The sequence below is a fragment of the Natrix helvetica genome (genome assembly GCF_964273705.1).
Source record: "Natrix helvetica genome assembly, chromosome: 1".
In the NCBI taxonomy this organism is placed as follows: domain Eukaryota; kingdom Metazoa; phylum Chordata; class Lepidosauria; order Squamata; family Natricidae; genus Natrix; species Natrix helvetica.
The window spans coordinates 226,440,370-226,466,062 of NC_138548.1; the positions used below are offsets into that span (position 1 = coordinate 226,440,370).

The following is a 25,693-nucleotide window of genomic DNA, read 5'->3' on the forward strand; positions in this document are numbered from 1 at the left end:
AGGTGTCACTTGCCACCAGCAGGATTGTCAAAAATGTTTAGCAATATGTCAGCCAAATGTTGGAAGTGTAATCAGACTCCAGGTATTCTTATCATATGTGGTGGACTTGTATGAAAGCAAGAAAACATTGGACGAAAATTCATACTTGGTTGGAAAAGATGATCAAGCAACCTATAGATCTGTAACCAGAAATATTTTTGTTGTTTTATAATGCTGGAGGGCTATGATAAAGGGACTATATATTTAGTTTTGCATGTACTGACAGCAGCAAGGATTACATTTGCACAATATTGGAAAAATGAGAACACTCCATCAGATGAGGATGTAATTCGGAAAATATTAGACTGTGCAGAGATGGACAGATTGACATTAAAAATAAAGGACAAAGGTGACACAGAATATTACTTGACATGGAATAGATTTTATGAGTGGTTAGAGATAAGAGGTAGAAATTAGATGAAGAAAGATTATTGCTAAGTATGAATTAAATATGAAGGGTTTATAATTATAAATATGCTAATATACAGTAAAGAGAAATCTAGTTAAAATTTTCCTGTCACATTATTATTATTGTTATTAATATATGTGTTGATATTTCTTTTTGTTCTTTCTTTGCTTTTTTGTAAATGATATGCCCTGACATACACTGTATTCAAAATGTTTATGAATAAATAAGTAAAAACCCACTGCGCCACCACAGCTCTTCAACCTCATTTGAGTTCTAAAAATCCTCCCTGAGTTGAAGACAATTTCAGATGACTTCAGCTACATGGCCATCTTGCTCTTGGCAATGCTATGGAAGGAGTTAGCAGTTACTCTCTTGCAGAATGTACCGTATATTCCGCCGTATAAGGCGACTGGGCGTATAAGACAACCCCCTACTTTCAGGTGCCCGCAAGCCCGACTGAAGGCCTCCACGCTGCCGGGCTTTTGTAGTTTGAGCTCAGCGCCTTCCTCCTCCAGATCGCCAGCCAGACCTTACTAAGCCATCCCAACGCTCATCCATCCACGTGCCCAGGTGAGGAGCGCCGATGTTATCAATTGAAAGGCCAGCATCTGCGCTGGTGGCAGCGTTGCATTTTCTTTTCCTTTGGTTTTTTGGTATGGCCTTTCTTATACCCGGCGTATAAGACGACCCCCGATTTTTTTTATTAAAATTTTTAAATAAGTTTTACAATTATCACCCCCCTTATCCTTCCCACTACCCTCCCTCCCTCCCCCCGACCTCCCAAAGCAAAATACAGGGTATAGACATTTAACAACCATACGTTAACATAAGCTAACTAATTTTAACATGTTACTATTCTTGTGCTTTAACTCCCCCTTTATTAAACTAGCTTTGAATAAATTGTAGCATTCCTTATGCCTTCATTCATAAGCTAACTGGAATTTTTTAGTCCGGTATTTGTTTTGAATATAGTCAATCCATCTTTTCCAGTCCAGCTTGTACTTCTCATCTGAGTGGTCCTTCAGATACGCTGAAATTTTGGCCATCTCTGCTAAGTTTACTACTTTTAACGTCCATTCTTGGATAGTGGGCAACTCTTCCTTCTTCCAGTATTGCGCCACCAACAATCTTGCTGCCGTCGTTAGGTTCAAAATCAAATTAGTCTCTATAACAGTACAATCTGAAACTATGCCTAACAAAAACAACTGGGGTGTGAACTTTATTCTCTTTTTCAAAATATTTTGAATAACCCACCATATTTTTATTATTCAAAATGCTTTAACTTTTTTACAAGTCCACCAAATATGGTAGTACGTGGCACCAACACAGTCACATCTCCAACATTTAGATTGTAGATTCAGATACATACAGGCTAGCCTTTTTGGATCTAAATGCCATCTGTACAGCATCTTGTAAAAATTATCTCTCAAGTTCTGAGCTTGTGTAAATTTTACATTTCTTACCCAGATCTCTTCCCATGTTTCCATCACTATTGGTTCTTCAAAAAATTTTGACCCCCGATTTTTGAAGTAATTTTTGGGGGTTAAAAAGTCATCTTATACGCCAGAAAATATGGTAGTTTAAAACCAAAACCAAAACTCCAGACTGGTCTAAAGACTGGCATTTCCTGATGGTCTTACATGGAAGGATTAAGAGGCCTCTTGTGCTTAGCTTTGTGAAATCAGCCAGTCAGCTAGGTATTGCCATTGTATTTCGTTATAAATAGCCACAAATCCACTTGAGACAGTGTCTGGTAACAAGGAAAGTGTCGTGAAGAGAGGAAATTAAGCTAGCGTTCTTAGAAATAAACAACAGGCATCAGTCCTGTTAACAAGATCTTTCTTCACTCCCCTGCCCAACATTGCTAGCCCACACCACCCTTCATCATTGATTGAAACAGATCAATAGCCCCTTTAAAGTCTCACTTCCCTCCTTTCCCCCTAGAGCTTTTGACTGAATTTAGTCAATCAAACCTGGAATGACTTGATTGCATATGAGCAGAGAAAGCCTCCTAGCAGCCAGGGTCACTTGCAGCTTTTAAGTCAATCATCTGTCATCCCACAGGTTCTTGCCCCTCCTTTTAAGGAAGGACCCTGGGTTTTGCTTCAGTTGTTTCAAATCTTAATTGGTAAAAAGAGAGATTGTACAACTCACATGGAGGTCAGTGGGACCCAGGGCTGGATTTTCCTATAGGCTAACTAGGCCTCAGCCTAGGGCCTCAAGATCAAGAGGGGCCTTTTATTTTTATTTATTATCTGTGCCACATTTTTTTATAAAGGTTAGTACCAATTACAACATGTTTCATTTAATATATTGATATATATCACAGCAATGATGTATTTTATTATCTCTCATGTAATTTACAAACTTAAAAATGGGAGGTGAAAGGGCCCCATAAGTGGAATAGCCTAGGGCCTCTTTTCATCTAAATCCGGCCCTGGTGGGACCACTGTCTCCCAACATGGATGCTCTGTCCTTTAACAATTTAGGGGCAGGGGTGGGTTCCAGCAGATACTACTGCTGGTTTGCTCATGCTTGTGCTTCACACGCGGGCTTGATGCGCACTGCACACGCATGCACAGTGCAATTAAAATTGTTCTTCTCATGCGCAGAACTGAAAAACAAGATGGCGCCGATGGCGCCGTCCTGGGAACCAGTTCAGGGCATGGCAGGCCTGGGTTGCTGATGGTTCCAGCGACCCAGACCACCAAACCACTACCGGTTTGGCCAAACCTGTCTGAAGCGTTAGGAACACACCACTGGTTAGGAGTCCCAAAGCTGGGCTGGAGCCAGGGGTCCAGTTGGGGAAAGTGGATTGTCCATTCTGGTACCAACTTTTAAAGGGGTGGGTGGGTAGATAGATGGATGAACCAGGTTCTTGGAAAGACTGTGCCTTCCAAATCTTACAGTCAAGCATGGAGGCCTCGCTCCGTTGTCCACCATTAAAGATCCAACAGCACATTAATGAGACTTTTTGGTGGTGGCCTCCTCATTGAGAAATGTCCTTAATTTACCATCTACCTATTTCCTTCCACCTTTAATGGAAACAAAGTTTGGTTGATTGCAGGATTTTTTAACACGGAGAACATGTGATGGACTCCTCTTTCCTGCAGTTTCAGGGGGTACCATCTCAGCAGAGATGAATAAATACATCCTCAAACAGATGTCAAATTTGAATGATGTATTTGGACCAGGAAATGTCTTTATTCAAAGGGGAGAGGAGGTCAATGCAGGTGATCCTTTTCTGATATGTAGGAAGCAATCTTCTTTCATTCAAATATGGGCCCTGGCAGTAATAAACAGATGCTCTGTGCCAGCTTTCCAGAGCTCACCTTCTGAAATTCATGATTCATTCAAAAGTGATGAGAGCCCTCCTGAAACTATTGCAACCGAGATGTCAGGAGGGCAATTTGGGTTTATTCTGAAAGGCTCTCAGTGCCTTAGAGACCAGACGTGCTCTTCTTCCCTCCCAATATTACACGAGGTTAACTCTGCCAGACTAGATCAAGGATAGGTAGTCTGTGACCTCCTCGATGCTGTCATTGCAGCTCCCAGAATCAATAGCAATAGCCCTTAAACTTATATTCCGCTTTACAATGCTTTACAGCCCTCTCTAAGTGGGTTTACAGAGTCAGCCTTTTGCCCCCAACAATCTGGGCTCTCATTTTACTGACCTCAGAAGGATGGAAGGCTGAGTCAACCTTGAGCTGATCAAGACACAACTGCCAAAGTGCAGGCAGCCAGCAATCAGCAGAAGTACTGTATTTTTCAAACTATAAGATGCACTGGAGTATAAGACGCACCAAGATTTCGAAGAGAGAAAACAAGGGAAAAATAGCTTTTGGCCTCCGCACATCCGGTTTTTGCTCTCTCCAGTCTCCAGGAGCACTCTGCAGCCCTCCCAAGCGTTCTGCACACCCAGTTTTTTTTGCAAAAAACGGGTGAAAAACAGGCCCGTTTTTGGCCTCGCCAACCCCCCCGGGGTGCCATTTTTGCTCTCTCCAGCCCCCAGGAGCACTCTGCGGGCCTCCCAAACCCACTGCGCACCCTGTTTTGGCTGAAAACGGATGCACGGGGCAGTGTTTTGGGAGGCCAAAAATGGCTGTATTTGGTATATAAGACGCACCAACATTTCCACCCTCTTTTGGGGGGGGGTGCATCTTATACTCCGAAAAATACAGTAACCCTGTAGTACTGCATTCTAACCACTGTGCCAACATGGCTCAATTGCCTTGTGATTTGGGATTGCACCAAGATGTAGTTCAGCCAGATCAGCTGGATGACAGTTTTCCCCACCTGAAATGTATATGCTCCCTGCTGCCATGAACAGAGGAATGAGAAGACTCCTGAATGCTCCACCCAGCCAGCTTCTGGCAGAGCCATTCTCCCTCAAATCGCACACAAGACACTCAGAGGCTTCTGGGAAGAGCATGGAGATGATTGAATGGATTACCCACTTGCAGGCCAGCAATTGTGGTTCATTTAATTGGAATTACAGGCAGCCCTCAATTTACAACCATTTGTTACGTGACTGTTCGAAGTTACCGAAAAAGTGACTTATGACCGTTTTTCACACTTAAGCCCTTTGCAGCATCCTTATGGTTATGATCTCAAAATTAATATTACTTGCAACAAGATAGTTGTCCTGAGATCACATGATCACCTTTTGCAAACTTCTGACCAAGAAAGTGAACTAATCAAGAAGAGAAGCAACCTAGAACTAAGAAGAAATTTCCTGATAGTTAGAACAATTAATCAGTGGAACAACTTGCCTCCAGAAGTTGTGAATTCTCCAACACTGGAAGTTTTAAAGAAGATGTTGGATAACCATTTGTCTGAAGTGGTGCAGGGTTTCCTGCCTAAGCAAGGGGTTGGACTAGAAGACCTCCAAGGTCCCTTCCAACTCTGTTATTCTATTCCATTCCATTCTATTCGGATAACCAGATTCACTTAACTGTGTTACAAACTTAACAATTGCAGTGGTTTACTTAACAACTGTAACAAGAAAGGTCGCAGAATGGGCAAAATCTTATTTGGCAACTGTCTTGTTTATCAACATACATTTTGGCCTCAACTGTGATCATAAGTCATAATACTCCCTGTATAACATTCATGAATTTCTGAGGGAATGAGGTCAGGTATTACTGGGAAAATGGTCCAAACATTATTAAATTGCCTGCTCCTGCACTATGTAGGCATGAACCTGGTGGGGTTGGAGCCAAGAATTCAACCCATCATGCTTTCCATTTGTTCCCATCCTTTTCATTCTACTGTATGGTATTGAGGGGAAGATAACCTCAGCTAATTCTTTCCTTTTCATCTCAACATTACTCTGGTTTTGTGTCTGGTGCCCTCTTGTGGCAAACATTTTGCCATACATCTTTTTCTGAAGCACCCACTCTGCTTTTTAGGTCTCCCTGTGATTGCTGTAACATGCACCCGTGCTCTCATACCTTCGAAAAATGATTTCTCTAGATCGGGGAGGGGGAGGGAGGGTCAAACTGGATTTCATTGAGGGATTGTGTTTGACCTCAGGGTGGGGGTGGGGGCGGGCATGAGGGCAGCTTGACGTCAGTAGATGTCAAGGAGTGCCTGTGGTGGCCTGAGCAATCTGCCAGCGAAAATAGGCTCCCAAGCTCCGTTTTCAGCTGTGACAGCCTCCTGCAATCCTTTGCCAGTGAAAACAGAGCTCTGTTTTCTGCCAGTCCTTCATTGTTTGGCAGTCCTTCATTGCATTGGTGGCCACGCGGGCTTGATCTAAGTACCCTGCAGGCCAGATCTGGTCCCCGGGTCTTGAGTTTGACACCCCTGATCTAAATCGTTCCATATTTTGCACTTTTTGCAACACCACCACCACCAACAATCCTATCCCGGGTCTTGGCAAGGACTCGAGAGCTAAACAAAAATGCCATACCCAGTCTGAATATAAGGCTGACTGCGCAATTAATAATAATAATAATAATAATAATAATAATAATAATAATAACAACAACAACAACAACAACAACAACAACAACAACAACAATGATCATCATCATCATCCTGGCCATCGAAACTACACGGCTATGGATGAAGCATGTAACAGTGATACCCATTGCCATCGAGGCACTTGGCACCATGTCCAAGAATTTTACAAGATACATCCACAAATTGCAGCTTCCTGCAATAACACCAGCGGAACTGCAAAAAACTGCTAATCGGAACATCTTATATTTTAAGAAGGTACTTGGTTGATACCTAGGATGCTGGCAGCAAACTGTATCAACCTTTAGCACCAATGGTATTTGTGATGCATTTTTGAATGTTCAGTTGGCTGAGTTTCATGTTTAATGAATAAAGTAAACAACAACAACAACAACAACAACAACGATGATGATGATGATACCATGTCCAAGAATTTTACAAGATACATCCACGAATTGCAGCTTCTTGCAATAACACCAGCGGAACTGCAAAAAAATGTGCTACTTGGAACATCTTATATTTTAAGAACAGTGACGTGCCGTCAGGGGAGGCAGGGGAGGCAGGGCCTCACCTCTCTTCATGAAATAATAGTATATAATATTATATACTATATATATATAATATTATAATATTATATACATTCGTCCGGCCGCGCCCGGGAGCTGCGGAGGCAGAAATGTTGTCGGCGCTTCCGGATGACGAAGGCACGCAAACACGCATCTACCCAGCTGTCTTTTCCAGCTACCTAGCAGACCGATCGCGCATGTTTTGCGCGCAACAAGGAAACGTCCGCGGCGAAGCCCTTGTCACCCCGAGCTCTTGTTTGCGCTTCCGCCCCTTTTTCTTCGCTCCATTCCGCTCCGGCTGTGGAAGGGCCGGCAAGGTTGGCTCCAGCCGAGAGCAACAGGGAGGAGAGGAGGGGGTAGCTGCGGGCTACCTTCCACCCCTGCCGTGCGCACCTCGCTCTTGTCGGAGCCTCGGCCGCCCGCAGCTTCCACTGAGAACCGCAACTCCGCCCGCCTCGCCAAACCAATTTCGAAATCATTCTTTATTCCAAATGCGCACGAAAAGCTGGAAAAGACAGCTGGGTAGATGCGTGTTTACGTTCCAGCTACCTAGTGCTCTTTTCCACCGATTGCGGATGCTTTTTGTGCGCATTTGGACATTTCTGCCTCCGCCCTCCGCAGCTCCCGGGCGTGCTCGCTCTTTCGTTCAGCCGGACTGCCTTGGCGCCATTCTGGCTTCCTCCGTCCTGGTGCACCCGGGAGCTGTGGAGGGCGGAGGCAGAAATGTCGGCGCTGCCGGAGGACAAAGGCACACAAACACGCATCTACCCGCTGTCTTTTCCAGCTAGCTAGCGCTCTTTACCTAGCGCTCCAGCCGAGAGCGACAGGGAGGAGAGGAGGGGGTAGCTGCGGGCTACCTTCCGCCCCTACCGTGCGTGCCTCGCTCTTGTCGGAGCCTCGGCCGCCTGCAGCTTCCACTGAGAACCGCAACTCCGCCCGCCTCACCAAACCAATTTCGAAATCATTCTTTATTCCAAATGCGCACAAAAAGCGTCCGCGATCGGTGGAAAAGAGCACTAGGTAGCTGGAACGCAAACACGCATCTACCCAGCTGTCTTTTCCAGCTTTTCGTGCGCATTTGGAATAAAGAATGGTCTCGAAATTGGTTTGGCGAGGCGGGCGGAGTTGCGGTTCTCAGTGGAAGCTGCGGGCGGCCGAGGCTCCGACAAGAGCGAGGCGCACACGGCAGGGATGGAAGGTAGCCCGCAGATACCCCCTCCTCTCCTCCCTGTCGCTCTCGGCTGGAGCCAACCTCGCCGGCCCTTCCAGAGCCGGAGCGGGATGGAGCGAAGAAAAAGGGGCGGAAGCGCAAACAAGAGCTCGGGGTGACAAAGCGGACTTTTCCTTGTTGCGCGCAAAACGCCGCTTTGGTGGGAAACCGCTCGCCGTTCTTGCACGCCTCTCCAGCCACCGCCTTGGAAGTGAGTCGCGCGGACGGAGCTTTGGGGCTGAGGAGAGAGGCAGGGACGGAGGGAGGGGGGGGAGAGGAGCCGGCCCCCTCACCCCCCAGGCAATGGGGAAAGCTTTCCCGAAATGGGGGGGGGGAGTATTGCGGAAAATAAAAAGGGCGCGCGCTGGGGGGGGCACGAAGGAGGCTTTGGCGCGCCTAAGAGGTGGGCGGGAAAGCAACGAAAGGGGCAGCGAGGGTGGGCGATGGCTGCAGGCGGCAAGACTTGAGCGGGGTGAAAGCACAGCCCCTTACGTTGCTTTCCCATTCACCCCACTCAAGCCTTGCCCGAGGGAGCTGGGGATCGGGCTTTGGGTTGGTGGGAGACCTTGAAGGAGTGGGGGGGGGGAAGGGACTGGCGCCGGTGGAGGAAGCAATGCTACGCGGATCAGTGCACTCCACGGTCCTCTTAATGTTCACTCAGGAAGGCGGAGAATGGGACCACGTGTGCTGCACACGTGGTCCCATTCCCCGCCTTCCTGATGACGTCACCAGCCTCCCCAGCCATAACCCTCACCGCACGTCACTGTTTAAGAAGGTATTTAGTGGATACCTAGGATTCTGGCAGCAAACCATATCAACCATTAGCACCAGTCACTGGTATTTGTAATGCATTTTTGAATGTTCAGTTGGCTGAGTTTCATGTTTAATGAATAAAGTGTAATGATAATACTAAAAATAGTAGTAGTAGTACTAATAGTAATAGGCCCCTTGGAAACAATCCCAAAACAACTGGAGCATCACTTGAACACCATAGGCATTGACAAATTTCCCATCAGTCAATTGCAGAAGGCAGCTTTACTTGGAACAGGATCCATCCTGCGATGATGTCTGTAACACCGTCAAACATCCAGATTTGCCTAGCCCAGGTCCTTAGAAAGGACTCGATAGGTAGACAAAAATGCCAAACCCAGTCCGAACATCTGGCTGACTGTGCAATGATCAATAATAATAGTAATTAATAATATCCCGCACCGATGCCTTTAACATCCTCAAACAATAACATTTGCCTAACCCAGATCTTTGGGGAAAACTCAACAGATGGATACAAATGCCAAACTGAGGAGTGGGGGATGGCATGATGATGATGATAAAGAAGAAGAAGAAGAGGGGAATTAAAATTTGGAGTGACATCTGGGACAATCCAAAAGAGACAAAAGAGACTGAGAGACACCCTGGTTCAGTCAAAAGTAGATGATACAGATATAGCATCAGAAAAGATTTATTTTTAAAAAAAACAACAAGAAAAGAAAGTGCAATGGGCAGTAGGAATAATTGTGAGATGAGGAATAGGAGGAAGTGCAAGACAGCAGTCAGATAAAGGAGATAAAGGAAGGAAAGGGGGACCACATTCAGATATTTAGTAACTTTATAAAGGTAGTCCTCAACTTACAACAGTTCATTTAGTGACCGTTCGGTTACAATGACACTGAAAAAAGTGACTTATGGCCTTTTTTCACACTTACGACCATTGCAGCATCCCCATGGTCACCTGATTTACATTCGGATGTTGAACACCTGATTCATATTTATGACTGTTGCTGTGTCCTGGAGCTATGTGATCCCCTTCTACGACCTTCCAAGAAGCAAAGTCAATGGGGAAGCCAGATTCACTTAACAACCGTGTTACAAATTTAACAATGGCAGTGATTCACTTAACAATCACGGCAGGAGAAGTCGTAAGCAAAACTCACTTAACAAATTTCTCACTTAGCAACACAAATTCGGGGCTCACTTGTGGTCGTAAGTCGAGGACTACCTGTAATAAGGCAATACTTAGCATTCATAATTCTGTTGTCCTTGTCTGCTCTATCTTGGAGATCAGATTAGAGAACCTTAAAAAAAAGATGAAGTATATGGATTTGGCGTAAATTTCTGATGATACTCAAATTAAATGGTTTGGCAGTAATATGGAGAAAAGGGCAAAAAGTTGAAGAATGGTTGACAAACAGTAAAACATTATTAATAGCAAACGACACAAAAAGTAGATTCAGAAAACTACAACAGAAAATACTTGCTTCCTAACAATGATTTAGCACTTGTGATTTTGAATTTCATAATGAAATTTTATTGCCTCTACCAGAAAAAAAAAGGAACTTGCTGAAACTAACCAGGAACAAAGCATCAGCTAATAAATAATTATATTTTAAAAAATGAAGAAAACACAACTTACAAATCACTTGAATTCATAATGAAAAGTCATTCAATTCTCCTACATGAAATTGCAGCCAGTCATTTTAGAATTAAGTGGCAGCAACAGTGTAAGCATTCAAAAAAAGTCGGTGCCGTCCTAAGCATAATCAAGCGCTAGGAATCAATTGCAGTGTCCATGTCCATCCTTAACCCTAGGTGTATTTTTCTCTCCAAGATACAAGGGAAAATTCCATTGCGGAGAAAATACACCTAGGGTTAGGGTTAGGTCTCCATCAATTCAGACAGGAAAATGGACATTGCCAACGGATTCAGAGTGCTTCATTATGTTTAGGAGGGCAAGGACTTCTCGAGTCAGCATTATCCATGTTTCCTGGCAAGATTCATGGGAAAATCCCATTGGGGAGAAAATACACCTAGGGTTAGGTCTCCATGAATCTGGACAGGAAAATGTACATGCCAATGGATTTGGAGTGCTTGATTTTGCTTAGGAGGACACCAACCTTTCGAGTCAGCATTATCTACGTTTCCTGGTAAAATACATGGGAAAATCCCTTTTGGGAGAAAATGCGCCTAGTATTAGGGTTAGGACTCCATGAATTTGGACAGGAAAATGGACATTGCCAACAGATTCGGAATGCTTCATTATACGTAGGAGGGCGCAGACTTTTCAAGTCAGCCTTATCTACGTTTTCTGGCAAGATTCATGGGAAAATCCTATTGGGGAGAAAATACACCTAGGGTTAGGTCTCCATGAATCCAGACAGGAAAATGTACACGCCAATGGATTCGGAGTGCTTGATTTTGCTTAGGAGGGAGCCGACTTTTCGAGTCAGCATTATCTACGTTTCCTGGTAAAATAGATTGGAAAATCCCATTGGGGAGAAAATACACCTAGGGTTAGGGTTAGGTCTCTATCAATTCAGATAGGAAAATGGACAGTGCCAAGGGATTTGGCATGCTTGATTATGCTTAGGAGGATGCCAACTTTTTGTGTCAGCCTCAATTACGTTTCCTAGTAAGATACATGGGAAAATCCCATTGGGGAGAAAATACACCTAGTGTTAGGGTTAGGTCTCCAGACAGGAAAATGGACATCGCCAAAAGTTTTGAAGTGCTTGATTATGCTTAGGAGGGTGCCGACTTTTCGAGTTGGCATTATCTACGTTTCCTGGTAAGATACATGGAAAAATCTCATTGGGGAGAAAATACACCTAGGGTTAAGTCTCCATGAATTCAGACAGGAAAATGGACATTGCCAACTGTATCAGAGTGATTGATTATGCTTAGGAGGGCTTTGACTTTTCAAGTCAGCCTTATCTACGTTTCCTTGTAAGATACATGGGAATATCTCATGAGGAGAAAATAACTTAGGGTTAGAGATAGGTCTCTATAAATTTGGACAAGAAAATTGACATCACCAATGGATTCAGAGTGCTTGATTATGTTTAGGAGGGGGCTGAGTTTTTGACTCAGCCTTATCTACATTTCCTGCTAAGATTCATGAGAAAATCACAATGGGGAGAAAATACACCTAGGGTTATGTTCTGACCCCCCCCTACCAACACACACACACTCCGAGCCACAGATAAGGTACCGGATTTATTTACAAACAGACAGGTCCTTGGCAGCAATCCAACACAAATAAGCCTTCATAACAACTCGGCACTGATAGCACTGGCAGCAATCCAGCCTGCCATGCTCACAAGACTGTTCTCCCACATTAGTTCATGCGTTGACTTCTGCAAAAGGCCGTGTGCACAAGCAGTCCTTTTATAGTCTGGAGAGGAGTCTAATTATCATCAGCTGAGAGCAATTACCTCCTGTAACTGCGCAATTGCTCCTGACGCCTGTTAGTGCGCCGGTAACGAGCATCTAACAACTCACTGCTGATGTCTGACTCACTGTCCCTTGTCTCCTCCCCACTGCTCCAAGGCATGACATCAGGAGCACCCTCCCTTTGGCTTTCACCACTGCTCCATGCCTCAGGCGCCTCCTGTTGGCCAACCAGCCTCTCTGATCCCTGCTCGGAGTCATAACCCTGTCCAGGGTCCTCCACATCCTCCAGAGCCGACTCATAGGGACCCTCGCTGTCGGAGTCTGGTGGCAGCTCCAACGGCGCCTGCTGGGCCACAACAGGTTAGGATTAAGTCTCCATGAATCCTGAGAGACAAATGGACATCACCAACCAATTTGGAGCACTTGATTATGCTTAGGAGGATGCTGACTTTTCGAGTCTGCCTTATCTACCTTCCTTGTAAGATACATAGGAAAATCCTATTGGGGAGAAAATACACCTAGTGTTAGGGTTAGGTCTCCATGAATTTGGACAGGAAAATGGACACGCCAACGGATTCAGAGTGCTTGATTATGCTTAGGAGGGTGCTGACTTTTCAAATCAGCATTATCTACATTTCCTGGTAAGATAGATGGGAAAATCCCATTAGGGGCAAATAAACTAAGGGCTAGTGTTAGGTCTCCATTAATGTATAGAACTGGCAGAGTAACCAATGGGGACAATTGTGGAGAGTGTTCATTGTAGGAGCTGATATTTTCAAAGGCTTGGATTGTAACTTTAAAAAAAAAAAAATAGCCAGATTTTATATTTTCTATTGTTTGAATAGAAGGTAGGTGATTGCTGTTTTGTGGTTAGAAATTAGAATTTCTTTTCCAGAACCACATATTTCAAGGTTAGAGATGATAGTCGTCTGCCCTCAGATACTTGATCAAACCTGTGGTTAGAAGAATCAACTGAAAGAAAATGATGTAATGAAAACAAAAATCAATTTACCAATATAAAATACCATCTCCTCCCGCAAGAGGGCACCCAAGAGCTAAGAAAGCCGAGTCGCCTTTTGAAAAAGCAGGTTGGGACCACCATGGCTTGGATGACTGAGAATCTCCATAGACATCTAAGAGCTAATTTGAGGATCTTGCTCTGGCAAATCAATTCACCATCTGCCCCTAAAAACATCAGTTGTTAAGAATGAAAATAAAATGGATATTGCTTGATTTACGGAGGAAAAAAGTAGCTTGAATCAACAGGGCAGATTTCTCAAGTTTCTCTTAGCTTTTTTCTTCTTCTTAGAAAAACATTTACTTGAAAGAAACTTTGTTTCATAAATATGTGAGCATTAAATGAGGGTCTAACTCTCTATTAAAAATAAAACTAATTTAGCACAAAAGAGAACTTTTATTACTTGTGCAATTGCGGCACCTAAAAGAGGGTTTATAAAACTCTCTGGTATGCTTATTTTTTGTTGTACCCTTAGATGTATCGTGACTGAAGAAAATGTTGCCCAAATAACTGGAGTGGGGAATGTATGACCAGGAATTGTTTGGACTATCGTCCCTAATCAGTGGCCGGAATGGGACTGTTCTCCTCGTACCCTTGTTCGCCCCTTGTTCGCCCCCAGGGTTTCTCCCCCAGTCATTCACATCTACCATTTTGCCTCCGCTTTTAGGACCCTAGATCAGTGATAGCGAACCTATGGCACGAGTGCCACAGGTGGCACACGGAGCCATTTGACAGGGCACGCGAGGCGCTGCCCTGTCAGCTGGCCAGCGCGCATGTGCGCGCTGGCCAGCTGAATTCACCCTTTTTTAAAGCCATTTTTCACCCAGAGCCTTTATAGGAGCCTGGGGAGGGTGAAAAGAGCCCCCTGCCCCCCCAGAGGCCCTCCGGAGGCTTCATGAGCTTCCCTGAAGCCTCAGGAGCGCAAAAAACCGGCCCTACGGGCAAACCGGAAGTTCGGGAACTGACTTCCGGTTTGCTCGGAGGGTCGTTTTGACTGCTCCGGAGGCTTCAGGGAAGCTCATGAAGGTCCCTCAAGCCTCCGGAGGGCTTCCAGGGGGCGGGGGCTGTTTTCGCCCTCCCCAGGCTCCTATAAAGCCTCTGGAGCCTGGGGAGGGCAAAAAAAGCATGCAAAAATGGGGGGAGGGCTTGTAGTGCGTGCATGCACACTGGGGGGTGTCATGTATTGCATTATGGGTGTGGCACGCCTGCACACTACCCCCCTGCACTCCCCCCACTTATGGCACGCGAGCCAAAAAAGGTTCGCCATCGGTGCCCTAGATCTTCGCCCTAGGTAATGGGACCCAGCCTCTTCTGTCCCAGACCCTTCGTCACGGGCCATGGGAGAAATACTGCTCACCCCGGCCTTTTGGGCTCAAGAGACAGTTGGCCATCAGCCAATTGGAGGAAGGAAATGTCCTACTCTACATTTAAGAGAAACAACACTAACCTTTTCCTGAAATTTCATGAATTCTTATTCTATGCTAAAACTGATATTTGGGGTATTGATTGGATTCATCACAAGACAGATTCTTGAAAAGTTATCTTCTCTCTTTTGAGTACTTAATTGAAAGACAATGATAGTGAACGACTGATTTATAGGAGTTCTCTATTATTAATATGATCACTGATCTCCCACTCCCATTAGTGGGAGATGAACTGGAACCTGTTCAAATACTGGAGTGTGTTATGGTGAAACACTCTTACCCTGAACCAGCTCAAGAGCAACTGAAATTGGAAAGCTATTTTAAGAATAAGTGATTGTTAACTTCACTGTTTCGTTATGACTTTGCACTTCCTCTGTATTCCGTACTTCCTTGTCTTTCAGACTGCAGAAAACCTTATTTATGTCTAACTGTACATTTTGTTCGGGTTTAAAAGATTTGATGACTAAAATTCCTAAGAGACACCGTGCTACTGTATACATCCACCTCTTTCAAGGGCAGCTTCAGAAATCACAGTGGTGTTCAGAGCACAAACACAACAGAGCTTTCAAAATAGAACCAACTTAACAATGAGCTTCGTCTAATGTAAAGCCTGCTAATAATATGACTTTAACAGAGCAAATATAAGATTTAGCCTGTAGTCACCCTTCCAGCTAGGCTCTCTGTGAAGAACAGTCCTCTGCTTAGGATATAAAAAGGGCTTATCGTAGAAATGGTGAGGTTTGGGTGATGTCACAAATAGGGGTTCCTCCTACTTTTACACAAATCAGCCCACTGTGCTTTTATTTATATAAGTTTGTAAGACTCATTAAAGCAGAGTGGAAACCTTAAATAAACCATTACTTATAAGGGTAGGCACTATATTGAGAATATGGCTTGTTTCAAGCTCAGAATGAGAGCTCAATTCAAAGCATTTCAGGTTGGTTTGTAGTGATGAAACAACATTCAAAATGTTTCAGTATTACAGCTACAGAAAACATTGGGAACTTGGAACAAATTCTTTGCTTTCTTGTTTCCCATCAAAAGTCACAAGAGTAGGTGTGCTGCCAGTCTATTCAATAATACTGAATTATTATTATTTCCTTAAGATATTCCAGTTTTTGACTGAGAATTCAAGGCAGCCAATAGGGGATGTCTCCTTATTTTCATTCCCAAAAGAATTTTGTAAACTAGGTCAGGCTGAGATTATATGCCCCAAAGACATTTGACCATGATCAAGTGAAGTATTGCACTGCACCGCACTAAACTCCATTGCGAATTGCCTTCCAAACTGCAGTAAAATTGATAAAAGATTTTGGAAACATTAAAAAAAAAATCCTTAAGGAAAAATAAGAATCATCAACTGGTTTAAATTATGTAAGTGGAGAGCCTTGTTAGTCTATGCTAGCAAAAAGTAGGATTCTGGGGGCACCTTTTAGAATATGTAATTGTGGAAATCCCTTGGGGCTCCTCAACAGAGAAATCTTTTTTAAGTTTTAAAAATCCTGAAGCTCCCAGTCAACCCATTTATATAATGAAAATACTACTCAGAAACATTTCTTACAAGGCTCCCTTTTTCTTTTGCAGCCTACCAACTCTGTAGCATTTTCTGATGCTTTTGAATGTATGTAATTGGAGGGAGGGAGGGAATTGTTCATGCCAATACGTGAATATTAAAATTACAAAAAGATATAAAAGGGAAAAGCCATGCATCTTGGGGCTAGGAAACAATCTTCTGGAATTAAGCCCTCCCCCCCAAACTGGATTTGTGAAGCTTGAAAGACTGATTAGAAGAAGGATTTCTAAACTTTGTCTTCCAACACTACATCAACACCAATGTTGTGTGTTGACCCATTCTTTTTTTAGCAGCCTTTTAAAACCACAGACTTTCCCAAATGGCATGGGAATAATGGAATAATTATTCGCCCAATATGCTGATGTATAAACACTTCTAAATAAGCCAAATTACACTAAAATATAGATTCAGAGTATCAAAGTTTGTAAAGTGGACACATGATCCTACCGAGGTAAACTGCCAAACTAATTCCAATATAGTAAGCCTTCACAAATACTACCGTGTTTCCCCGAAAATACGACTTGTCCTGAAACTAAAGCCTTGCCACATTTTTCGCGTGGGCAAAAATATAAGCCCACCCCCCAAAATAAGCCCCCTGGACAATGCCTCCCCTCTGGCCAGGCAGAGTACCGCTCGCCGACCTAACGGTATCCCGAAAGCGCCAAGCCGCGGGAACAAGGTGGGGGCAAAAGCGCTTGCGTTACTTGGTGCTTTCGGGGTACCGCTAGGTCGGTCAACGGGGCTGTGCCCAGCTGAAGAGAGGGGTTGCTGGGCAGCTGCTCCCTTGCAACCGGGCTCCCGAAGAGCCGGGCACAGCCTCAGGGTCGAATGGCTGTGTTGCGCTGTCGCAGCAGCAACGAGGTTACCAAGCTCACGAACAGCCGCCCGGCAACCCCCCTTTCCAGCCGGGCACAGCGCGGCTGACCGACCTAGCAGTACCCAGAAGGCACCAAGCAACGCAAGCGCCTGTTCGCCGCCCTCCGCCTCCCGTGGCTCGGTGCCTTCAGAATGCCCCTAGGTGAGTGAATGGGGCTCTGCATGGCTGGAGAGGGGGGTTGCACAGTGGCTTTTCCACTCCCCGCTCGTGCGTCTCACAGGCTCACGATGCCCTTGGCTAACTCTACAGTACTTGTAGAGATGGCATTTCCACTGCTGGTGCTGCCCGCCGCTTGGGATTTTTCTTTCAAAGCACGGACGATGGATGCCGCTCTGGAAGTACGCTCTATGGTAGCGTACAACCAGAGCGTACTCCCAGAGCAGTATCCTACCTCCATGCTTTGGAAGCCACAACGGAGGACAGATGCCGCTCTGGGAGTACTCTATGGTTGTACAATCTGCAGCCCACAACCTGGCGCTTCCGGGTACTGCTAGGTCAGTCAGCAGCGCTGTGCCCGGCTGGAAAGGGGGGTTGCTGGGTGGCTGTTCGGGAGCTTGGTAACCTCATGGCTGCTGCGACAGGGCAACACAGCCATTCAACCCTGATCTTGTGCCCGGCTCTTCGGGAGCCCGGTCGCAAGGGAGCAGCCGCCTGGCAACCCCAAAATAATAAGCCCTCCCCTTTAATAAGCCCAAGGCCATATTTCATGGGTCAAAAAATATAAGACCCTGTCGTATTTTCGGGGAAACACTGTAATTTTTAAGAGGCTTCACAAGAGAGATTTGACCGCAGATATGTAGGCTTGGTTTCTAATTGCTGCTATTATTTTACACTTCTGTTGGAGGTTTGTCAGACCATTGGAGATTATAGTTGAGAGTTCCCTTTGCATGTTTCAAGGTTCAGAATGTTTTCTACTCTGGTGGTGAAATCAATTATCAGGACAATACAATTTTAAGTAATGTTGAGAATGACATTGTTGTCATTGAGAATGACTGGGGCTGCCCACGTTCTTCAAAACCTGTCACTCAAGCCGAACAAAGCAGCAAGTCAATGGTCATGCTTTCTTCTCTAAATATTTTTTCACTCCTTTATGTCTCATTGGGAAGGAAAATATGGATGTAAACATGGCGAGGGCCCACTCTAACACTTTTTGAGAGAAAGAAAAGGTCTTAAAATTAGCTGGTCTAAACTCATCTTCCATTTGGGCTTGCAACATTTCACTTGGTTGTCCAGCACCAATGAGATCTCCCTATGTAGACAAACTACTCAACTAGTAGAGTGATGCTTTGCTTCATTCTAGCCCCTTCCAGTCACCAGACTTGGGGGTTAGAATTGTTGCTTGTTTTCAATGATTTCACAAAGTAGCCCTTTCTTCATTGCTACAATAAAACAGGGAGATATTAAAACACTGCACATCCTTTAAAAGGCCACAGCAAAATGTCCTCTTAAAGACAATACCCACCCCCCCAACAGAGTCGATCTCTATTCTTCCACAGTAATTTCTCTCAAGTAAAAGAAACATGTGGAAAGCTGAATCTCCTTTCAAACCTATACTGTATGTATACGGCCAGATATCAGTATTGTCTTGTGCTGCAGACTATAAAAGATGCATGGGAGTTAGTCAGTGTCCACTCTGCCACCTTTGCATGCTTATGGCCATAATCTGGATGATAGAAAACGAACCATAACAACTTCTATAGTCTTGCACGACCCAGGCCATGATAAATGCAACATTTGCCAACAGAATTCCAAATTGCACAAAATGTTTATTTGCATTAATCCAGTACATTTAACCTTCAGGAACTAGATTAAATTAGGGGTAGGACATGTTCAGTTGTTTTCAACCTTAACACTTTTCATCCTTAGAATATGCAATATTATAAAGACCACACGAAGTTACCATAAAGGTAGCAGTATTATTTAGAACTAGTTTTGACAAAAACAGAGCTTTAAACATATTTTAGTGGTTTTAACAGCACTACACTCGATTTAAGAGAACTCGCGTAAAGTGAAAATATTTAGAATCAGTTAAGAAAATAAAAAACAGAGCTGTGTCACTCAGATATTCCAGAATGGACGCAGTAAACGTTTTGTACTTTTGATATATTTTTTTCCTGACATTCTAAATCAGAAACTTAAACAAGTTCTCCAACTCTTGGATTCCAATAGCTAGATGGAAACTTCTTGTAAGGCTCTTCCGTTCTTTTGCAACACTGTCTATAAATGTTGACATGTTAAGAAAAAGAGTGAAACAACTAGTGCTTAGTCGGAAATTTACAGACATCTTCATACACTGAACAGCTTTGGAAGAGAGTCTGATAAGATACAATTTTATAGTCATTAGCTAATACTGCACTGAAACCTGGTTTATTTCTGAGCAGCCTCTCTGTCTAAAATGAAGGCATCAAACTGTAGAAGCCAGATTACAACCAACTGGCAAATGTTGAAGAGGTTTACATGCTTCTAGGCTGTGGAGAGGGGCAACCCTCCCCCAATATTTTAATAGTTTCATTCTGTTGTTTCACAGGTAAAATCTCCAGAGTAAAATCTGAAAAAGGCAACATGTTTCGTTTTAGGTTTTTTTTTTAAAACACTTACATGAAAAAGAGCAAGTTACAAAAAGCATAAATTCAATCTTAATATAAGACATTCATAGTATAGTGGGACGTATACAGTAACTTGACAATGACCATCACAACAAAGATTCAAATATCTTGTCATTTAATAAGCACATCAGACAACCAAACTGCTACCGTTATTATCCCAACTACTATGGTAAGAACCACATACGCTTGCAGTTTTGTGACTTTAAGTCCCAGATGGAGGAGACATCACAAGTCTTTTAAGTTCCCCTTCCATAAAGGCCATTTGGGTGTTATAGTGAACCACTCACTATTAATATTCAAAAATTTTATCAGCAACTCTTTACTTTTCAGAAATGGCAAAAGTACCCTAGTGAGGTTACACCCAATGGGAGTAATTGGGCCAACTAGTAGTAATCTTGAATACTGTAAGGACGTAGTCCTAATATCACTAGGGAGTAAACTTCATTAATACCATGAGATTTACTTCTGAGTAAACAGGCATAAAGTTGCACTAGGACCTCTGCTTGAGCACCAAATGTCTTACGAATCTACAAAATTACTGATGCTTTAGTCATTCAAATGTTACAGCTGTTAACTGCTGGTCACAATTTCTAACTAAAATGTTCAGAATGCTTTCACACAAATACCTACAAATTCTTCTAGAAATGGCACCGTATTAGACAGCATTAGTTGTATTCTGAAATACATTCCACACAGGCAATGCAGTTTACCACAGAGGGTGGAAGCTTTTCGGGCTTTTAGGTTGGCAAAGCCGGTTTTAGAAATTATTATCAATCACGTTTTCTTTTAAATGAAAAAAACCTGGTAGAGATATTATGTACCAATACATGGAATGTAGCCAGGTTTGTTTTTGGTTTTCGCCCCCCCAAAAAAAAAGAAAAAAAGAAGCGCCATTTCTTTATTTAAAAAACATTTTATAAAAGTCACATTGGTTTATCAGGTTTGGGATGGAAGAGCTAAACCCTATCGGTCCATGATTTGCATTTGATGAAATTATTTGTGAAAGGTGATAGAAGCAATTTTTAAAAATGTGGTTTTGCTGTCACATAAACTTCTACGATTCATAAGTTTACGACGTTTAAAGATGAGAAAGTTAAACTTATGACAGACATTAAAAAAGAATTTGTAAACATACCACCACCCATTTTTTTCACATCGTTGTAGCTTGTTAATGTGGAATGGATATTTCATAATGCAGCATGTTGGTTTGAACCAAAATCCCAACCTGGGCTTAAATGGACTTAAATGCCCCACCTAAAATTCAGTGGTCAGACGTAGCCTCCACATCTTCACCGTGGATGCCACACGAAAAGGCTAGGCTTCTGTGCAAGCCGCCCTGAAATGAACAGGAGTGCCATGTTGTTGCCCAAGTCCTATTTATTTCAACTGGGGCTCTCCTAGGATAGTGCTTAGAGAACCAGGGGCTCCAGCACTTCTTATGCAAACTGTAGTTCTACGAAAGATTTTTGTCACTTAAGTTCACAGTAAAAGTGAAAACAATCAAAGTCAGTGCATTTTCCCCTCTACCATCCCCTTCCCCACATTTCCCGAGAATTTCTTTTCCCCAAGTAATACTGAGTCAAAGGCATATTGTTGTTGCAAATGTCTCTGTCTTCGCGTTTCATATCATAGCTGAAGGATGATATCTGCAGGACTTTTGTAAAGATACTTCCAAATAGCATAATAATGAACAGCAGCTGCAGTGGCAACAAACAGATGCCAGATGGCATGGGCAAACGGAATTATTCCATCACTCTTGAAGAAGATCACTCCCATGCAATAAATTACACCTCCCCAGGCAAGTTCTTGAAGTCCGTCCGTGTTGTTCTGTAGAGGAACAGAAAGGGAACAAGTTTCTTTTAAACCTGGGTGCATGTAAAAGAACAGTCATTAACACTGGAGGAATACAGCACAATTTCTGTTCAGGCTATACACAGGCAAGGTAAAGGTAAAAAAAAACTATTAACAGGTAAAAGCCTCTTGTCTTAAAACCAAGAGGCTCCGTAGTACAGCATCCTGGTTTCTACAGGGACCAGCAATGTATTTATTGCTTTAGTGAAGGGAGAGGATTATTGTGACCTAGGCAGGTGTTTACATTCCTCTACAGTAGCTATTGGGGTTGCTATCCAAGTATAATAAGGATAAATGGAAGAAGAGGAGAAGGAGGGGAGGCAGATCCATGTGGAGAGGTAAAACTATTTAGACATGATTCTTTTCTGTGCCTCTGCTTGTGGAAGTGACCTGGACAGTCAGGTGGAGCAGCCATAGACCTTAATACTACTTCCAATGAACCCCAGGTTGGTTTCTAATAAAAATGTTAATGTACAGGGCATTAGAAAAAAATCAAGGAGTTAACTAAATGGGGAACAGCAACTTGTATGGGTTCACCTTCTGCCAACCAAGTACTTCATGCAGAAGAGACCCAGTCCTTTGGGCTAGGGATGAGATGTTGTTATACTCAACAAGGATTTCATCTTCCACTTCCACCACTCTTCTCTCTGGGACTTGGTTACCTTTAAGGATATGTGCTGGCGGCTTCACCATTTAATGTAGGGGTGTCGAACTCATGGCGTTACAGTGGCATCACATGACATATCAGGACACACACACCCTCGCTAAACCGGGTGGAGCGGAGCCAGTACATGACACATCTGGTAATTAAGGCCAAGTGCTCCCATCCCTTAAGGAAAGCAATGTCAAGTTTCTTGCTTAAGTAAGTATCTTTGAACCCAACCAATTCCTACTGTCCTTCTGTGTATCCAAATTAATGACCAAAGCAGTAGCATTGCAACCCCAAACGATTCTTACAAGTAATTATCTACATCCCTTTCATCTGGGTTCAGACACGAACTGGCACACAAATAGCCCTAGTCCCTCTTGTGGATAATCTGTACTGGAGAGATGCTCTCTCTCTCTCTCTCTCTCTCTCTCTCTCTCCCCACAGGCTTTTATGCTATTGACCACTGTTTCCTTTTAGAGCATTGGGAAGCGCTCTGTTGTCTGTCCATTTTTCTGCTTTCTTAAAGTTGTGTTGTTCCAATAACAAAAAAAAGGGAGGAAAAAAAAATAAAGTCAGCTTGTTAGTGCTCTTTTAAATTTGAAGTCTATAAGTGATTGCACAAGGCTTTTCTTTTAAATGCAACTATTTAAATATGAGTTCCTTACCATGGAAGTTACAACTAGAGCAGGAGAAAATCCCATTGCTAAATAGAAGAACAGCTCCACGATTTTATACCTGTGTACAAAAACAAAAGGTACATTAGCCTGAAATTATGAAAACTGCACTTTCTTCCTTTAGAAACACAACATATTTTTGCTTCAGCATCAACCAGATTTCCTGTTGTTTGTGGACAGAAGATAGACATAAACTTCAGCAAATCTTTAATGATAGATTTGTTAATCTAATGTGAAGCAGCCAGAAAATGGGAAGAGTTTCTTGTTGGTTCAATTTCCATTGTTAGCAGAGAAATAAAACAGCATCTGTAAGCATGTGAGTGTGTATCACTCTCTTGCCACCTCTCACCAAGATTCAGAAGGAAGACTTTCCCTTACACGGGGGAATGCATTCCTAAGTAAGGGACAGAAAAAGATGCACCCCAAGCACTTGTAGAAACAGTATCTTGTGCAGCTCAGCATAACACACTTTAGCGAGAGCATAGAGCTAGTGGCTCAAGATCTGCACAAAACTTCATGAAGTATGCTGAAGGTCAAGCAGTGTTGGGCCAGAGCTAAAATAGTTCTGATTTGTGGTGGCTTTAGTTTCTAAAAAATGAAATGTGCCTTCAAACTTTGTAAGAATAAAGACATCCCCAATGGAAAATGCTTATTTTCAGTCTGCCATGTTCAAAAGAAACACTGTAGCCCACAGACTGTAAGTCTGGCACCTATGCTCTACAGCAATCTTTTAAAGCAGGTCTCCAAATTTGGCAATTTTAAGGCTTGCGGACTTCAATTCCCAGAATTCCTCATCCAGCCATGTCCGCAAGTCTTAAAAGTTGCCAAATTTGGAGATCCCTGTTTTAAACCAAATGTGATAGACGACTTGTATTGGGTAACAATTTTCATATCTTCACAAAACATGTGAAAAGCTACTTCAAATGACACATTTGGAGGCCACACATTGTGCTTAAGCTCCTGTAAAGGATCAGTCACTCTTACTAGCTAGCATAACAATAGGCATACTTAAAACTTTCAGAGCCATTTACTTCCAACTCTTCAAGCCAGAAACAAAATATATGAATTTAGAATTAAGAGAGCTTCTCTGAGAATATTCAAAATCTTATGAACTCAGTTAGCAATAAATCCTGATCTACCTTCTGTCTGTTGCTGTATTAGAAAATACACTATATTGCCAAAAGTATTCGCTCACCCATCCACATAATCAGAAGCAGTTGTGAGCGAATACTTTTGGCAATATAGTGTATGTTCCCCTAGAACTTTAATATTAAGAGTACTGTCTGGGTGTATACAGTGGAATAAAAAATGGACTGCAGCCACATACTCTTATTTTTTTCATATAAATCCAAGCTGTTCTCATCAAGCAGAATATTAAGTGCTGCTTTAATTATTTATAAAAAAGAAATCTAAAAAGCAAGACAAGTGATTTTTTTATAGGCTGATAATGTCCTCATATTGGCACTGTGAGAGAGAAAAAAATTAATATAAATGCATTTTTCTTAAGAGAAATTAGAGTGTGATTAAATAAAAATGGTTTGTTTTATCCTGAAAAAGCAATTCCAATGTTTTTAATGTAAAAACACCACACGCAAACATTTATCAAAAGATATATCCCTAAATTTATAGACAGACATAGAGAGAGATCACTTCAAGAATAATCATGATAATCCTTACTTTTCATGGTAGAGAAATACATAAAAAGCTCCTCCAGCAGCCATTAGCCAGATAAACCAACGCATATGAGATGCCAGAGGCCCAAGTTCACGAAGATTTAACCTGAAAAAAATATTTAAATGACTTTCTGAACTAATAAAAGAATGACATATTAAAGACATCTTAAAATTCTTTTTCCAAATGTAAAAAAAAAATCCAGTCAGGAGTTCTCAAAGGCAGGAAGAAGGAGAAAAACAAATCCTTTTTATTATTAATATGGTTTTAGTTTTTTAAAAATGAAGAAAAAAGTTGTTAAAATATAGCAGTATGAATGCTTAATATTCAAACTTATTTAGAAATTCCATATCACTGGCATTAAACAATGAATTGAAAAAGTTAGTTTTGATAGCAAAGTATGGTAGTCCTTGACTTACAACAGTTCATTTAGTGACTGTTCAAAGTTACCACACGGACAAATGGTCAGGACTTTTTTTCACACTTACGACTGCTGCAGCATCCCCTTGGTCATGTGATCAAAATTTAGATGCTTGGCAACTGGTTCATATTTATGATAACTGCAGTGTCCTGGGGTGATAAGACCAGCTTTTGCAATCTTCTGATGAGCAAAGTCAATGAGGAAGCCAGATTTACTTCACAACCATATTACTAATTCAACAATCGCAAAGATTCCTTTAACAACTGTGGCAAGAAAAGTTGTAAAATGGGGCAAAACTCACTTAACAAATGTCTCACTTAGCAACATAAATTTTCGGCTCAAGTGTAGTCATAAATTGAGGACTATCTGTGCATTTTAATGTATTAATCCCTATTACACTGGAAACTAAAATTTAAAAATGTGTACCATAGCTTCTTATAATAATAAAATTTTATTAAAATTATTTCAGTTCTCTGAGAAGAGTACAGTGTAAGTGCAGCATCACAGAATATTGTTGCCTCACATTCAGAGCTACAGCTGCGGTACATGATTTGGGGCATGGCCCACCAAAAAG

The 25,693-nt window shown here is 42.6% G+C and overlaps 1 protein-coding gene across 3 annotated transcripts in view; it reads right to left on the reverse strand.

The window, feature by feature from the left end:
• Positions 1-20,725: 20,725 nt before the first annotated feature.
• Positions 20,726-25,693, reverse strand: part of MMD (monocyte to macrophage differentiation associated) — a 48,489-nt gene continuing 43,521 nt past the window's right edge. For all 3 annotated transcript variants that reach the window (XM_081939843.1, XM_081939845.1, XM_081939844.1), the window contains 3 exons: positions 24,705-24,806; positions 23,019-23,088; positions 20,726-21,680 (listed from right to left, as the gene is read on the reverse strand). In XM_081939843.1, coding sequence (XP_081795969.1) covers positions 21,480-21,680; positions 23,019-23,088; positions 24,705-24,806 — 373 coding nt within the window. In that variant the 3' untranslated portion in view covers positions 20,726-21,479. The remainder of the gene's footprint in view (positions 21,681-23,018; positions 23,089-24,704; positions 24,807-25,693) is intronic.